This window comes from Coturnix japonica, chromosome 4 (assembly GCF_054131305.1).
Source record: "Coturnix japonica strain WE chromosome 4, WE-NBRP24, whole genome shotgun sequence".
NCBI lineage: Eukaryota > Metazoa > Chordata > Aves > Galliformes > Phasianidae > Coturnix > Coturnix japonica.
In genome coordinates, this window is record NC_140666.1 from 20,719,206 (window position 1) to 20,737,510 (window position 18,305).

The window sequence follows — 18,305 nt, forward strand, 5'->3', positions numbered from 1 at the left end:
TGTAAAGAATGTCTAGAGAAGTTAGAGATTGGATGCGATAGGAGGAAGAAGCAAAGCCTGCCCTCTGAGGTCATCCAAGTATGGTGAATCCATGGTTTCTAAAGAAGGTTTCTTCAGTGGTAACATAGCAGAGCTTAAAATGGGGATCTCCAGAGCCCAGGAAATGTGAACCGGAGTTAGTTCATGCAAGCATGTTGCAGATGTCTGGATCTGTGTTTGATATCCTCTAGACATTGCTGTTAGGAACAACAAGCATATTTACTCCATTGGACAGAGGGCTCCTTCTGACTCTCAGGTTTGTTTTCATGTCTTTTGACTGTCTGATTTGACCAGGTGTGTTGGTTGATGCTTGATAGATACTTATAATTGATTTTGTGGTAACAGATTGATTTTAAAGTACTTATTTAAATGAATGTAAATTCAGAGCCCTGAACATGAGGGTTTTTTGTGTGGAAATACCTGTGAATAGGAGCTACACAGTTCATGCCTTATCACTTGGTTCATTTGTCTGTGTGACTTTGACAGAGTTTCTGCTCTCTGTCTTCCAGGCAAAACCCAGATGTGCAGCTGCAGTTACAACAGAGACCACCTCACCACCACAGTCCAACTTCTTCCTTGACATCTTTGGGATCTTTGACCTTGCTTCAGTCTCCACCGCCATCCAGACTGTCTCCTTCCCAGCACCAGCAACCCCTGACTCCAAGCCAGGGAGATCCTGGCATTCTGCCACGGACCCAGCAGCCATTCTTGTCCAACCAAGTCCATCAGGGAGATCTGTACCGACTATGCCAGCCTTTCCTTGGCCCGCAGCAGCAGCAAGGCGATTCCTATTCAGTGATGTCCCGGGCTCAGCAGATACCTTCCCCATATCAGCAGATGCAAGTAGATCCTTTTGCCATAGTTTCCAGGGCCCAGCAAATGGTGGAAATCCTGTCGGAAGAGAACCGGTCTCTGCGACAGGAGCTGGATGGGTGTTATGAGAAGGTAGCCCGACTGCAGAAGGTGGGTGTTCTTGAATGTCAGACACTCTCCTGTGTCTGGTATCATCCATAATTGAATGATCTAATCTGCAGTTGTTACATTGCTTGCTTAAGGGATTGATTTATCTGCTTCAGAGTCTTTTATATGTAGATAGATTAATTGTATCCTGTCCCTTTGGGCAGTCCTTAACTTCATCGGAAGATAGAATCAAAGCCTTCAGTTTTATTCTGACAGCTAATTGACCGTGCTCAAAAGAGCATCCTCATCAGCTGTCTCAAAGAGGCTGGCTGCTTGGCTTGCTTAATTAAAGCTAGTGTTTTTATTTCCAGGATAGCAGCAGACTTCATTTTCCCATCGGTCTGAAAGAGTTTAGAGACTGTGGGAAGGGTTTGTCTGAACTGACTTTGAGTACGTGGTCATACAAGTAGACAGCAGAGAGCACGACTGCAAAACTAGCTGGCAGGACATGCTGCAGGAGAAGTACTGCTGCTATGGCTACGTTAGAGACATTTGGATTGCAGAACTGAAACTAGCACTTTGTCACTGAAGTCACTTAAATAGCCCTCCCTCAATGCTGCACAACTGCCTCGAAAACTTAGAAGCCTCTTTGGATCAAGCTATTTACCAGCTTTGGCTTTATGGAACAAGGATAGGTGATGATAAAGCCTTTTTCCCATACATTAAAAACAGTAATAAAAAATTCCAGTGAGAGCCATCACTAATAAGCGTGAGAGATATTTTCATTGCAGCCTTCTAGAAATAACTTCTGGATGACCAGCAGTTTAAAGTTGCTCAGCCGGTCAGCCTTGCTTTGCTTTGCAGCTGTGAAAAGGCTAATGCTGCTTGTAGCCTAGGACTGTGTGGGCCTTCCTGTGCTCTTTGTACTGAGCAGTCTCCAGAACCATAAAAATGTGTGTCTGATTAAAACACTTGTTTGAGTTCAGATGACCAGTGTGGCTTCCCACACTGATTTATTTCCTACATTACCTCTTTCCAGGGACATATGTTCAGTGTGTTGTATTTTATTTGGAAGGTCCCTCGCCAGGAAATGCTTTAGAGAAATGTTTGACAGCTTCCTGATAATGAAAGAAGGATACCAGTGAACTTCCCTTTGTGCCCCTATTGATTGCTTAGTGTGTGCATCCACACTTCTGTAGTAGTGTAAAGCTGTGCCTGGCAAGGACAGTTAGAAGTGAATTTTCTCCTGCTCTGGGTGATCAGCTGCTTGCTGCAGCTCAAATCAAACAGCTTTACACTAAAGGCTAGCAGGAAGGAGAAGACTTATTTTAGTACAATTGTTTGTGTATGTCTCTGTTCCACAATCTCCTCAAGTAGATGGAATATTTTAAAACACAACTAAGTTGTGGAAGTATAAGCATAAAACGTTGGGAAGTTTTATTGTGAATTTTGAACTGTAGTAATTACAAATCAGCAGAGTTCATCAGCAGTGCAGGATCTGCCACGAGCATTTTTAATTATAGTTTGACTTTTTTGTTTTATTTTACTCAACCAACTTAGTAAAATGGATTGATAAAATAGTATGTGCTTGTTTTCACTTCCACTGCAGCTGGAAACAGAAATTCAGCAAGTTTCAGAGGCATACAAAAACCTGGAGAAATCATCCTCTAAGCGGGATGCCTTGGAGAAAGCCATGAGAAACAAGCTGGAAGGAGAAATTCGTAGGCTTCATGATTTCAACAGGGATCTGAGAGGTGAATGAAGTAAAACTTTTCATCAGTTGTTTTTTTTTTTACTGTTGTACTTACTCACCAAGCCAGTGTGTTGCCACAGGAGTCATTGCGTCTGGTGCTGCAATTGGATGTGACAGGATACTCGGGTATATTCAGTAGTCTGGGATTTTAAGCATTTGCTTAGAGTATGAGAAGACAGGTTTAGAAGAATGCTGTTGTCTCATTTCCAGCCTGTTTCTCATTGAGGAGAAACGTGATAAGCCAAATGCCATAAACCAGATGCAAGCCTGGAATTCTCTTCTCTTATTATCCTAGACACAATTTGTACAATTTGTTCAGTTTATCCAAATGGGAAGATGCTTTGCTGACTGCCTAATCCCACGCCAGGCATGTTCACTTTATTTCCTGTCCAATGACCCCTCTGCACTGACATACAAATTGCAGAGTGTCTGTTCTTCCTGAAGGTCTTGTCATTCCTTATCAATGTAGGCATCTGTTTTTTTGGATCCCCTTTCTTTTCCAAAGTGAGCTGTTGTTAGTGTCTGGTTCTTGCTAAGAGGCTGAGGCAGCACAATGGCTGGCAGTGGAGTGTGGTGTTGAATGGTATTTGACCTTAACATAAGTCAAAGTTTAAACATTAGTTTGAAAGGCAAAACACAACTGCAGTTTTAGATGTGTGAAATTGTATAATCAGTCTTGTAAAATGTAAGTTCAGTTTTTTTTTTCAAAAAGCCATTTGATTGTCCCACGCATCTGTCATCTTCTTTCTCTGTCTGTAGTCTCGGGGTAAGACCATGTTTTCAGAAGTTTTTCGCATCCAAATATAAGGCTATGAAGTGCCCAGTGCTAGTGAGAAAGACAGTACACAAAGGCCTGCATTAAATGATTTTATTCATAATAAAATGCAGCATAAATATTTCATTTCTATTTTCATAGACTGATACAAATTTTAGTAGCCTACAGCAGCAGAACTGTTAAGCTGTCCCTGGGATTTTATGTTTTTCTCTGAAGTCAGGTAATTAGACGACTATTTGAACTATTTAGTAGAGGATTATAAGGGAAGCTTTTAATTACTTGGGGAGATTTGTTTGGGTGGGAAAAATGAGTTTATTTGGAGAGGTTTTTGAAACGGTTCTTTTTAAAACTTGTGACACAGAAAACTGAAATATATCAGTGCTTTGTACTGAATTCTATAGGGAATCACAACATCTAGAAATATAGGGAAAAAAAAACCAAATAAATTAGGCTACAGTTGTTTAAAGTAATTTTTTGAGAACTCTATTTAATCTGTTCCATCTCCTTGAAAATATTTTCTAGAGGACGTAATTAGAAACATGTAAGAATTGAGCTTTTGTTGGTCTTTTCACTTCTGGCTGTGTAGAATTAGAAGATCTGCTCCCTGAGCTTGTGAGTCTTTAATGCTTGAAAGTTTTTTGATTCTTCAGCATTTCTTTTCTTGAATAATTCTGCAGAACGTATGGAGACAGCCAACAAGCAGCTTGCAGAGAAGGAATTTGAAGGGTCTGAAGACAATCGGAAAACCATCTCTCAACTCTTTGCACAAAGTGAGTTGCACAGTCATCGTGGGTCACCAGGAGTGCTGTGGTCACTCTTAAAGGGGTAAACACGCAGCAGATGAATGTAGAAGACTTGATAGATCTGACCTACCAGGACTGAAACTGGGGCACTGGGGGTCCAAAACTGGCAGTGCAGAAAGGAGGACAAATTTAAGAATTCTTTTTCTGTCAGTCTGTGCAGTCTATCTGGTGGTGTTTGCTAGAGCTTTTGGAGTAAATGTAGTGTACAGTTGCATTGTAAAAATAGCATTTACTCTATAATGTGTAATACAATTTGAGCAACTATTTTCTTCCCTGAAAGCTTTTGAAATTAAACCTTCCCAGACTGTCAGGAATCCTGGCATGAGTTAGGGACAGTGGGACTGGAACCCTGGAGGTCTCCTATCTCTTTCCTCTTTAATTTGCTGCTGCCCTATCCAGTTCAGCACAAGCAAGGGGGATTAAAAATGCCTGCAGTGTGCTGTGCTGCGTAAGTGTCATGAATTCTGTGTGCAGCAGTGGGTTTATCACAGGGCAAACCGAAATGACAGATGTGAAATGCTGCTTTTCCTTTGTACTGAAATGTCTCAAGGCTGATGGCAGTGAGCCAACTTTCATTCCATACTGCACTCCACCCTTCTGACACTGCTTACTTTTTGACAGTTGTTATATAAAAAGGTAATGCAATAGAAAATGAAGTTGCAAAATAGTGATTTTCTATGATGTAACACATGCTGCTTCTGCTCTGACAGATGCTGGTATCCCCCTCTTGTGTTGTCTTTAGCTTATTCTTTGTGGCTTACATTGCAAGCAGAAAGCTGTCAGCGTGTGAGTTCTGCTTTCCTGGTGGCAGTGGGAAGTCTGTGACTGTACTCTGGCTTTTAGGATTTCATAGGTTTGCCTGTGGAGGTGGGAAGGCCAAAGCTGTGAAGCCTTAGGTGCCATTTCTACTGCTGGATGTATGTGCAAAACTTGGTGCTGTGTTTTGTCGATCCCAGCATTTCTTGGGATGCTGTAGGCTCTTGTTGGTGAAGCAGAACTCATTTGCAGAAAAGTCTGGAATAAAACCTCCAAAAGCTTTGCTGCAAGCACTTACAGATTAACAGAGAGAGTGCTGGCACTGATTAATACCTTCTGGCATAATGCCACCCTACCTCATCTCTGCCCATCTTCTGCAATACGTTTAACGTGCTGACTCTGTCAGCAGCTCATTTCCTGGGTGGAGGAGAAATGCTGGGATGGGAGAGATGGGGAACTGAGTAGAATAGACTGCTATTGGCATTAGCCTTTATCCTTGTGTCTTATGTCCAAGGTTAGCTCTGAACTGCAGTTGGAATTTGCTACGCAGAGCTCTGAGGTGCTGCTGGTAGAGAGGTTTCTTCTGTAACCTATGTGTGGGCTGCATCAGTTCCCTAGCAGAAGGGAATCTTTAGCTGCTCTGCGTTGCTAAAGCTTTGCTCTTGGCTTTTCTGCTGGCAGAAGGAAGGGGGTAATTGTGGTTCTGAAAATATAGTTATGCACATGCTTGCACAAATGTGCCTGTGTACTCCATATGCAGTCTGTCCTAACACCCAGAACCTAGTTCCTGTTTTTCAAGCCTTCCACTCCTTGTCCTCATTCCTTTGTCGTGGGATATTACTTTCTGGAATGTAGTTTCTCTGGTGTTGTCAGTGCTGGGTGTAGATCACTGCAGGGAGTATTCTGTGGTTATGTATCCAGTGACTGTGTTAATGTTATCATTGTAGCTGGTTGGCATGAGCTGGGAATGACAGCATAGGCAGAGGACATCAGCTCTGTGTTGTGGCTTTGCTTTACACTGTTGCGTGATAATTTCATCAGTTCCAAGATTTTTTATCCTGTTTATTTATTTATTTATTTATTATTGAAAGCAGTTAACCTGTTCCCAAAACACAAAGCATAGCTATTCCCACTATGTCCAGCTCTTTCTGGAGAGCAGAAGAAAGGAAATAACTGCATGCATCAGTACAGGGTAGGGGCTGACCTGCTGCAGAAGAGCTCTGCAGAGAAGGACATGAGTGTGCTGGTGAATAGCAGCATGGCCATGAGCGAGCAGTGTGCCCTGGTGGCCAAGAAGGTCAGCGGTATCCTGGGTTGCATTAAAAAGAGCATGGCCAGCAGGATGAGAAAGGTGATCCCTCCCCCCCTGCCCTGCTCTGCCCTGGTAAGGCCACATCCAGAGCACTGTGTCCAGTTCTGGGCTCCCCAGTTCATGAGGAGCAGGGAATGTCTAGAGAGAGTTCAGCAGAGAGCCACAAAGATGATGAGGGTCCTGGAGCATCTCCTGTACAAGGAAAGGCTGAGAGACCTGGGGCTGTTCAGTCTGGAGGAGAGAAGGCTGAGTGGGGATCTCAGCACTGTTTATGTAACTGTCTAGTGGGCAGTATTCAAGTGGATGGGGCCAGGCTCTTTTCACTGGAGGCCAGCAGCAGGATGAGGGGCAATAATGAACATGAGAAAATACTTAGAGGGTGACTGGAACAGGCTGCCAGAGAGACCGGAGTCTCATTCTCTGGAGTTATTCACAACCCAGCTGGATGCCTTCTTGTGCAACCTACTACAGGGAACCTGATTTAGCAGAGGGGTTGGACTCAATGATCTCCAGAGGTCCCTTCCAACTCCTATGATTCTGAGACAAGCCACTGTGCTTGGAGTGGCTTTAGAGCATGAGCGTGAGCTCTCAGTTCTGGGCAAAAAGCTTTGTTGAACTGTAGGTGTGTTTTGAGTAGTGACAGAACAGATACAGGTGCCTAGGTACTGGCCCAGAGAGTTTTCCTTGCTTGTTCCTCTGGTGAAGCTGACAGCTAAGCGGGGTTGAGCGCATGTTCTCTTGAGAAGGTGGGCAACTGCCCCAGGCAGAACAGCCTTCCTTTTCTTCACACCAAGTCCACAAACGGGAGTACAAGGTCTTCAGGTACAAAAGCTTGTCATCTACCCTCCCCAGTCTGGGATATTAAGATTACCCATTTGTTTTCCAGTGTTGAAAGCTCAGAGGTGAAGAGGTGCCAAGTTTTTCTAACCATCTGTATAATCAGAGCAAATTACTTAACTGTACTGAGTGATGCATCTTCTATTCCTCCATGCTAGCACTGTGGTATATAGTTACTTCAAGGTACCATGCATGTTATTCAGCGTTACAAATTCTTCCTTGAAAGCCACATACTTTCTATCCCTTAAGCAATAGATTTGCGTTCTGTGTCTTGTGAGAAGTTCCAGTACAAGTTGCCCCATCTTTCCTTCACCTCTGGAGTGAAGAGCTCCTGAAAGTTGAGTAGAGAAGAGTGCTTTCTGTTGATAACTCTCACTTTATTTTGATAGACAAAGAAACACAGCGAGAAAAGGAGAAACTGGAAATAGAACTGGCTGCTGCACGCTCCACCAATGAAGACCAGCGAAGACACATTGAGATCCGAGACCAGGCATTGAACAATGCTCAGGCCAAGGTGGTGAAACTGGAGGAGGAGGTAAGGATGCAGGGAGAGAGAAACGAGGGTAATCTGCATTCCAGTAAAAGTGACTGTGGGAATAAGTTTGTGTTGTGCAAATAATAAGGAAATCTGCTTGCTTCAAAGCTGTTTATATCAGCTTAGCTTTGTGTTGGTTAGCTAAGCCTCTGAACTGCTCACAGATAAGCCACAAATCTGTATTTTCTTGGAAGTTCTGTCATCTAAGCAGCCACGTTTCGTTTTCTTTTTGTTTTAACTGATAAAAGTGGGCTGGAACTGAAATCCCAGCCCTCGCAAATTCTTGGGGTTGGCAGAAATTCAGATCTGGGTGGACTTTTAATTAATAGCAAATGAATGCAGCTTGTCCCCTAGCCAGGTGTTCCACTCACACCAGGCTATCATGGCTCACAGTGCAGATCACTATATGTGCCTGGCATTTGTAATATGCTGTGCATAACGTGACCTTGGTTGTTTTCTTTCCCTTTTCTCCGAGGGGCGATAATGCAGTTGAGCAGCTTAGCTGGACAGCTTTCACAGTAGTTTCTTTTGTAGCCTTGTCCGTCATTTGCACATGGCTCTCACTTTGCAGCGCTTCTTTGTCATACTGCCTGTCCTGCCCACCCCTTTCCTCTCAAAGGCTCCATTTCCTTGTCCCAGCCTCTGCTTCCTCTACTCCTACTCTTCCTCCATAGAGAGCCCCTGGAGGAAATTTCATGACCAGACAGACTTCCTTCACTACAAGTTTGTTCTTTCCTTCAGTTCTGCCATCTGCCTGCCTACCAGCACCCTCAGGAGTGCTGTGCTTACACCTACCCGCATCTTGCCATCTTGGAGACATTCCTCAGACCCCTCTCCTTGTCTGCTTTTCCTCCTCTCTGTTCAGGATCCTTTTGTGCCAACAGAGGAGGAACAGTCCAATACTAAGTGAGCATCTTCCTGTCATAACTTGCCTGCTTTCATTCTCTCCCAGGTACATACGCACTCACCTTCTTAATTTTAGTCTGCTCTTCTCTAAGCTTTGTATTTGCCTCAGTAGTTTCTCCCCAAACCTCTTGTTGTTTCTTTCCCTGCTGTGCTTCATTTTTCCCCTTGCCGTATCCTTTTAATCTCTACAACTTCACGGAGGCTGTCCCTCAGTATCTCCTCTCCTGGAATTGCTCTGCCCATTCAGGATATGGATGCATGTTTACCAGCCATCATGCTTTAGTTGTCTTTCTCTGACGTTCTCCACCTCTCTTTCCTTTCTCCATCACATGAAATGCGTCCAGTTTCTCTTTTCTTACCAGGCCCCCACACCTGGTTTATGCCATCCTGTTTCTCTTCTCCCGATTTTACTGACAGGATGACTCCCACCTTTGTTCCGAATTTCAAATCACCCTGTCTTCCCCACCCCCAGACAAGCACTGTTTTCTCCTAGACCACCCTCAGTGTTGCTGCAAACCACTGGCAAGGCCACTTCAAAAGCATCCCTTACTAGAATGCTTGCAGAGTTCAGTCCAGTGCTTAGTATCAACAAATGGGGGAGCCAGCTTCTGCATGGAACAGCTTGTAATAGTGAAGAAAGATGAGTAGATTCAGAAGAATGCTTAAATATCACTGGCCACGTTCAGCCTTATGCACAGCTGACAAGTGCAGTGATTTCATTAGGACTGCAGCATATCCTTGCAGACTTGCACCTCTGTGACTCAGGGAGACAGGGAGCAGTAGGTATAGGGAAAACACGTGAGATGGTTCTGTTTGGCTCTTTCAGACTCTTCTGTCAATTGATCCTGTGATGTGTGGAATATGCTTGCCTCTTATTCATACTTCATCAACTTAATGATTCTAGAAGTCTCTCATGTGACGAACCAAAGTACCCAAGACAACTTTATGGGTTCTCTTGAATTATTCACATGCTTGGAACTGACTTGTATAGAGATGCTATAATCAGCCACGGTCAGCATATGTAGCAGTTGGCCAGGTCAAACTTCTATGTAGAGTTTGAGCCTTCAGAAGCAATAGTAATTATATGTTTGCTTTTCAAAAGACCTATCGTTTTACTAGAAAAAGTGGTTTCAGCGCTGATGCAAAGAACAGGCAAATAGGTAGGTAAATGTGGCCAAATTGCATAATAGCTTAAAAAAATACCCAAACACACCTTTGCTGGTACAGAGTGAAATGCCCTACTTCAGATTGCATGAGGGTTTGTGGCCATTTGCATCTGACCTTTGCTCAGATCCCAGGGTGTGCAGGAAGTGCCACCCTTCCTGTTGTAGATGAATATGGAAGTGTCTCAGTGAAGGAGCAGGAATTAACTCTGCTTTTTCCTAGAGATGAGGGGGAATAAAGGAAAAAGAAGGGATGAACTCACTTTTGCAGATTTTCCAAATCACTTTTTAATGAAATACTTAGGATTAGAAAGCATTTGTTGCCTCATTAGCTTTAAATTGAGGGAACTTCTGAAATCCCTGAGCTGTATGGTAACTTGCTGACAGATATCCAAGCAAGCTGTTTGGTGCTCAGGGCACCATTCACAAAGGAATCTGAATGTCAGCCCGAGTCAGTGGGGTTCAGTGACCAAGATATATAAACAATTTGTCAATTATTTCTTCTTTTCCTGCCAGCCTCATCTGGGTTGCTAGTCCCTGTAATTGTCAGGAATTTCCAAACCTAGTCCTGCAGAAGAGGGTGGAGTTTCTTACGCTAAGGTTTGGCAGCCACTCTGGCTCAAGGCCTGAGGGGAGTGTGCATATTTCAGTTGCATCCTGTAATGCGAGTTTTCGGCTTTTTTTCCCTTCCGTTTTGACTTCCTATTGAGCAGAGTTGCCCTGCCTTGTATTCACCAGAACCTTTATGAAAAGAATATCTTATTTTTGTTTTAATGAGATCTATAAGCCATGTATCACAATGACTGAATTTGTGCGTTGCAGTAGCATTGGAACTTAGTGTTCTATTTAAAAGCCTTTGCCTGAATTGTGGGTTTGAGCAAAACCACCCATATATAAAACGTTTGTACTTTTCTACTCCTATGGAGCTTTGGGAGTTTCATGCACACTGGATTTTAGATTTCATATTAGAGAGCAGGAAGAGATAAAGGAATGCTAAAAACAATGGGGAAAGGAATGATCTTGGAGGTACTTTGCATTTGGAAGTAAAAGCAGCCATTCAGAGTATTTCCGCATGTCTGTTAGCAGTGGTGAAATGACTCCTCAAGTTTAGAACAATCTGCCATTAAAATTAGATAGTGTGGAATTTGTTTTTGCCAAGTGCTAAAAGGGGTGAGTGATCATGGGTATTTAAAACAGTCTTAGATATGCCTCTAGACAGGCTTGCAAAGTATGTATATGTTATATGTCTCATTTTTAAACTTTACTACTTCTCTACTATACATAAAGATACCCAGTAATTAACCCGTTTTCACATCTCTATTTTCATTCTTCCCTTTAACAGATGTTGCACAGTAATGCTTAAGTTAGCAGCTTGTTAAAATTATTGCTAGTGAAGTATGTCTGTGTTGTTTTTTTTTTAATCAGAACTTCAGATTATTTCCAGTACGTGCAAGAACTTTGAGATACATTGAATATATGTGAGTTAAAACACTCATTGGCTTAAAAACGTACATCACAGAAATGGCCAGTGCCAATATCTGCAGCTAATGCAGCTAAAATGTTTCACTTAGGAGCACAGGTTGCCACCATGGTCTCAATTCCGATTTGAACAGCTGCTCTGTGCAGCAGATGTGTAGCTGGGTGGTGGTCAAAGATGGCTCATGTCTGTAAAATCATTAATTACCACTGGTAGTGCTTTAACCAGCATCTCCTAGCATACACCTTGAGAGCCTTTGGCAAGCAAAGCAGTTCAGCTTTGCTTTGGTCTGGGCCAAAGGCAGAAATGACTGTCTTGACCAGCCAGGGGCTCTGGGTAAGGGCTGCCCCGTTGTGAGTCCTTGCCAAGCTGGTAATATTGCACCAGGGAGTTTGGTGTAGAATATTTGGCCTAACCACAATTGCTGGATATAGAGAGTTCAACAGCTACTACTTTTACATTTCAAAAAAGAAAAAAAAAGGGAATTTCAGAGCTTTTATTGAATTCTGTCATTTCTACTTACCCTGCTTGATTCGTACCGTGGAACAGAACAGTTCAACTTAGGAAAATTATTTTAGTTTTGTTTTAGTGCTTTGACTTGTACTCCCTCTCTTCGCTGCTTTACAAAGACACCACTTTAACAAGTGCCTTAAGGAGACTGTATTGAAAAATAATGAGTACAGCCAAGAAGATATTTATATCTACTCTTTGCCATCATCATGCCTATACCTTGCAATAGAACAAAATCATCATACTCTTATGATTGCAGATCAGGGTTAGGGGAAGGGAAGAAGCTTGAATGAAATATCTTTTCTCCATGTGGCTTGTATTTAGAGGCTATAAGATATTTCAGCCATCAGAGTTCAACATAAAACCGATATCAGAGCTAAGATACTATATTCATTTCCCACTCAGCTGTTGTGAGGAGGAATTGTGCGCTGTGTCTGATAACACTGAGGGTTCTGTTTGAGAGGAGATGTAGAAAGATCCATTCCAAATGACAGCTATTGTATGTTGTACACTATATCTGAGCTACTTTCAGAACAGAGCTGTGACTTGTAGGGAAGTATCCCTAAGGAGAGTTTGTGTGCTTGAAAGCTTGTCTTTTTTTTTTTTTTCTTCTTCTTCTTTTTTTTTTTTTCCCTAATCACTTCTGGGTCTATAAAAAGATATATCAGGCTTCAGACAGAGTTGCTTTCAAAGGGAACAACTTTTTGGATGTCATCATCTTGTGGATGATGGGTAGTCAGCAGAGAAAACTCCCCTTCTTGCCTGTAACTACTGTGCGTGTCTAATGACCTGTATTCTTGTAACGATGTAGAACTGGCTTTTTATTGCCTTGTCTCTACCTCTCATATTCTGTCTGTTAGTAATTTTCCAGAGGTGGCTTTGAGAGTTGTAACTTCTTTTAACACAAATGAATGGAGAGACAACGTTATGACATTCCCATACAACAAACACTGCTCCCTAGTAAGAGGATAGTGTTACTAAATTGCTTCAGCATGCATTCTTGCTGAAGCCAGTGGCGCCTTATTGGGCCTGAATTCAAACACTTGGGGGTTCAAAGGCATCCTAGAGGAATATATTCCAACTGCAGGAGGGAGAGGTGGTTTAAACATGCTTGTTGTCCTTTTTCTTTACTACATTTCTGCCATAGCAGGCAAATTCTTGTGGGGAAACACATTTTCAGCTGCATATGAATGGATTCAGCTTTAGGATAAATCCAGAATGTAATGAAAACACCATGAATATATTAAACAAAGGACTTTGAAGACGTCAGAAGTGGTGGGTGGGAGATGAGCAGATGCTGGCAAGTGTTACCAATTTGGTGAAATAGGAGCTGTCCAAGATGTAGAAGAGGGGTTTGTCAGAGTGCCTGGGAGGGTTTCTGAATCACTGCTAGCTATGCAGGAAGTCGTCTCTTCTTCCTCAGTAAAGCTCTGTGCTCGGTAACGCATCTGGAAGTGGTGAATCTCTGCAAAATAAGTTCCGTTCTTCCCCCTCACCTGCTCTGCCCAGGAGCACATTTGTCCTGCAGAGGCAGCTCCAGTGTGGAGGATGTTGCAGCCTCTACCTCCCTTACATCCAGTGACTTGCAGTGAGAATTGCTCATCCTTGCATACCCCTGCTCCCTGCACTGTGTGCATGAAACATCCATGCTCTTCAGAGCCTTTTCTTCTGCGAGGAGCAGGATCCCTAATGGCGATAGTGTGGGTTTGCTGAAGACTTTGCTGAGAAGTCTACCTTCAGTGAAGGAGAACAGGGTTTGTCAGACTTCTAGAATGTTCATGCCTTTTTGGCTGGACAGTTACAGTAATAACTATCTAATTCTGATAGGAGCACTTTGTCCTTGACCATTGTTTTTAGACCACGCAAATGCTCTCCGTAGCAGAAAAATCTTCACGTTACCTCCTGCCAGGCGTTACATCATCTTAAGAAATCCTTTCTTCAGCAGAAAGATTCTTACAACAAGTTTCAGTTTTCTAGGTTTAGTGAATACATTTGCTTAATCATTTCATTCCTGTACGCTTGTAGTGGTTGATTCGTTTTCCATTGCTGGAAGCCCTGCAGTTCAGGGATATTGGTGTGCAGACATTTTCAGACTGTAAATCTTTCTGACTAACTTGGAAGCAGCTTGCATTTCAGGTCAGCCAGACTCGGAGCAACGAAGCCTTTGAGTCCCAAGTGTATCCTGCTTCTCCCAGCTGCCTTTCAATTGCAGAGAACAATCTTGACAAGGAAAAGGGGGAAATTAAATGAAAACAGAAATGCTTGCTTGGGATGCCAAGGAATCTTTCTGGGGGTATTCCCTGCATCAGTTCCTGCTTTTGCAAACTATAGACTCCTGCAGCATCCTTGTCCTTGCTTTCTCTATTTTTCCCATCCTCAGTCCTGTAAACATCGTGGTAGATGTGAACTGGAGAGTGACTGTTCTTGTTCTAGATGGTTTAATTAGACAATCTCGTTGATAAAGCTTGGCCTTCAGTACCACGCTAAGATGTTTTCTAAAATAGTCATAGACTGACCACAAGAAGTTATCTGCACTAATAGAGTTGTGCCGTATGCTGTAGGCAATGTTGGGAAGGAGTGTAGTCATGCCAAAATGCTCTGCTTTGCTTCCCGACGTGCACCAAGGTTATTTGAGATCGTACGGTCTTCCAGGGGTGTTATAATAAAGATATTATTATAAGTAAAATGCTCTGTGTTTTCATAGCACCCTTCGAGGCAAAAGAGTTACAGTACATTATGTGTGCATGAGCTTGCTTCTTAGTTAAATGTGGTACCATCAAAAGGAAAATTACTATCTTGTCAAATTTGTTTAAAATTATAGATGGAAGGGTGTGACTGCATCCTTGTAAAGCTTCGGGAATGAACTCATATCTAGAGCACGTGTTCACTGCAAGGTCTGTTGCAGAGGAAAGAATTCCAGCGTCCTTTGATGCCATCTCCCCTATGGTAGATGTTGCCATGGCCCTGGGCACAGAGCAGCCAGTTTGGGTTCTTTGCTGTGTGAGAGAGGGTTGGGAATCCTTGGCAGCTGACCAGGAACAAGCCTCAGCGTGCTGGCTTTTTTCCTTCCTCCCATCTCTCTATGTTTGCAGCACACTGACAATACTCAGGAAGCTCTGTTTCCAATTCCTGTCTTAGGAAAAAACGATCATACCATCAATTTATGGTAATGAAATCCCGCTGTGCTTGGAAGAATTATTTCTGGTTCTCTTTACATCAAGAGGATAGATAAAGTCAGAGTTGATTCTGTGTTCAAAAAACTATACGCAAAAACCCTAAGTTTTCTCATGTTTGTAATTCCTATTGATGCATGCAGATGAAGTGTGTTTTGTGAGGGGAAATAAAAAGGCTGTATGAAAAGCCACGGAACGAGCTGTGCCTGTACTTTAGGTCTGGTGCATGAGTTAGGCATGTGCAGGCAGTGCAATTAAGTTGGGCAACAGCCGGTGTTGCAACGTTTCACCTGCAGGTTCGGCTGATGGGAGCACTTTCAAAGTGAACCTTTCAGCGGAATTTCTGTGTCCTAATTCTTTTTTGGCTGGGCGCTTGCTATTCTTTGAATGCTTGCCAAAAAGCTAATCCACCTCTATATGTTCTCAGGTTTATTAATTATGAAACTAGCGAAATGGTGTTGTGGGCTACCTTTTGCAAAGCATACTTACATTGTGTTAGAAGATTGAACGGAGTTTTAAGTGTTTTGTGGTAGATAGTGAGAAACCAATGATCTGTCTTTCCCCCTTGCCCTTAATTCTGTGCACAGAAGAGTGGCAGAGATCTCATTTTCACTTATTATTCTGCTCGATGCACAGTATATCTCTGCTGATTGGGTCATTTCTTACTCTTGTGCTGGTAAGCAGGATCCCATGCAATGCCAAGGTGCTGGGCACTTGCCATGTCTTGGTTCTACTGCGGACTCATTTCTGCATTTCTTACATAACCACTTGGAGCTACTGTTAATCAGACTGTAACACTGATATACTTATTGGAGTCCTTAAATCAGTGTTATTAAGATCTGGAATAAAAAGATCTATTAAATATAGCACTTTCATTGATTTTCTGCAGAGCAGCAGTTGACTATTAGGTTGTTTTAAAATGTTTTTGTCCCTCCCATCCCAAACGAGTCTGAAATCTTGAGCAATCAAAGCATAAAAATACCTTTCTGCTGTACATGCACTGGTGGGAAGGCCTTTGGCTGGATTACTCACTCGTTACTGTAACTTTTATTATAAAATAGCTGTTTGGGGAAAATCCTCTAGGGCAGCAGCATTCATGCTGTGAGGTTAGGTGCCTGCTGACTTTAGAAAGAGAAGAAAGGGATACCATGTCTGGGATTAATAGTGTTTGGAGACTTCTCTCTCCGCAGTCTCTGGTTGCCTCAAGGAATAGGAGTCTGAAAAGGGAAAATTTTGAAGAAACACGTGATAAGACCTTTCCGGAGGGAAGGCACAATGTAAGAACAGCTCGTTTCATTCCAATCAAAGCCCCACGAACCTGGTATCCTGTTTGCACCATAACTGCCAGCAGATTCCTAGGGAATGCAAAAATAGGACCAACAAATAATACTTTCCCAGAATACTTTCCACTTCCAAGAAGGACTTCCTGAGCTCAAAGTAGTGTCCTTTAAAATCCCTCAATGGACTTTTCTTCCACGAGGCTGTAGAGAAGCTCTTTGAACCCGCGTAAGAGAATCTGTGTTTTGTGCTGTGGTGCTTTGCCGGGCTTTGTTTCTGGCTGCTGGGAAATGTTGCCTTCTTTCTACTATCGTATTTCAGAGTTGATGACATCTACAGTTAAAAAAGCAATGCCCCGGATTTGCTGCAGAAGGTCAGTTAATGGCAATTATTAGAGTAATTTCTATAGCAGAAAACCCTGTCCCTAAATGTGCAGTATTCTGTCCGCTGGGACAGGGTTAGGCCTGGGGTTGGTTCTGATATTTTATTCATATTTTAGTTAATTTCTGTTCTGTGTGACCTGTGAAGTGACCTTTCTAAGATGGTTCCTGGGGGTCTCAGCATGGAAGTTTTCATTGTTGTGGTAAGGTAGGATGGCAGTTGTTTGCAAGATGGGCGATGAATAGCAGTGGCAGGAGTGGAGCAGGCCCCCTCAGCTCACAGCAGGCCAAGATGACAAGTGAATGCCAGGACTGCCAGCATAAGCCAGGCTGCCTCTAGTGCATGCTTTCATCTTGTTCATTATTTTAGTGCTGTGGGGCTGGAATAGGATACCAACAGTAGCTTTCAGTGTTGCACTGAAAAAGCTGTTCCCAACTTGTAGGTGTCTGGGTATCAGCATTCCAGATCATGACATCCCATGACAGACTTGGCATACCTTGATTTCCTCATCACTAGCATGGAGATGCTTGAGGACAAGAAGAAGAAATAAACCTAGCAGGAAGGTGGACATGGGAAGGACTTGTAACATCGGGCTTGTTTGAAATCCAGGGCACCCTGACAGCAGTAATGTGGACATGTTCCTCCTGGCTGGCGGTGCTGTTTTCTTTAAGGCACATGGAGCCAAAAGTTCTCCTCATTTAACTTATGCTGTTTTTTTTTCCCTTTTGTTTCAGCTCAAGAAGAAGCAGGTCTATGTTGAGAAAGTAGAGAAGATGCAGCAGGCCTTGGTTCAGTTGCAGGCAGCGTGTGAGAAACGGGAACAGCTGGAGCATAGGCTGCGGACTCGGCTAGAGCGAGAGCTGGAATCTCTCCGGATGCAGCAGGTATCCTGTCTTTCTCTGGGCCCTGGTTAGGCTTCTTGTAGGGTTTGACACTACAGCATGTGCAAAAGAAAGGCAATGGTTTTTTCCATCTTGTAAAATCAGCACATTTTTTTCTCTTGAAAACTATTATGCTGACCTATGTTTTTACTTGACTTAGTTATTCCATTCAAACCAGAAGATTTAGATAAAAGAGCAGCAGTCTGTGCATCCTGTGATAAGAGAGTCATATAGGTAACCTGGTTATATTCATTCTTATATTATTTTTAAAGTATTATTTACAGTTTGAAATTTTAAGTGAAAGTCAATAACAGCTGGACTGAAATGAAAAAGCCTTCAGAAGGCTTTTATATGAAAAAAAAAGTACACAAAATGCCAAAACCACAAAACCAGTTCAGTAAATGCAGTTGTTGGAAAAAGGAGCTTCATGTAGGATATCTTCTTGGAATTGTAGTGTGGGTCTTTTTCAGTGGAGAAAAAAATGAATAAGAAGTAGCTTGTGCAGATTTCCAGAATAATTTACAAACCTGATGGTTCATCTATATTCTAATTCATGTTTAGTTTCAGGTTAAATTTGGTCCTCAACTGTCACATCTGTGTGGGAACAGATATTTACATAACAATCATATTTTTGTAGTGCTCCTAAAAGCAGGAGTTAACATAATTTGGTAAATTTTCTTTCATGTTACCTTTGGGAGATGAGGTAATCTGAACACCCGACTTTTGACTTTGAGCTTTAGTCAAAGCAAAAAATGACCTTTATCGTCATGGTTTAAGAATTCTGAGCTGAATGTATAACAGGTTACGTGCCCCATTTGTTTTCAAG

At 42.6% G+C, this 18,305-nt stretch overlaps 1 protein-coding gene across 8 annotated transcripts in view; it reads left to right on the forward strand.

Annotated features, from left to right (window-relative positions):
* The window catches only part of AMOT (angiomotin), a 55,436-nt gene that overhangs the window by 29,397 nt on the left and 7,734 nt on the right, over window positions 1-18,305 (forward strand). For all 8 annotated transcript variants that reach the window (XM_015860443.3, XM_015860448.3, XM_015860445.3 and 5 more), the window contains 5 exons: window positions 549-1,002; window positions 2,549-2,693; window positions 4,145-4,237; window positions 7,565-7,710; window positions 17,333-17,482. In XM_015860443.3, coding sequence (XP_015715929.2) covers window positions 549-1,002; window positions 2,549-2,693; window positions 4,145-4,237; window positions 7,565-7,710; window positions 17,333-17,482 — 988 coding nt within the window. The remainder of the gene's footprint in view (window positions 1-548; window positions 1,003-2,548; window positions 2,694-4,144; window positions 4,238-7,564; window positions 7,711-17,332; window positions 17,483-18,305) is intronic.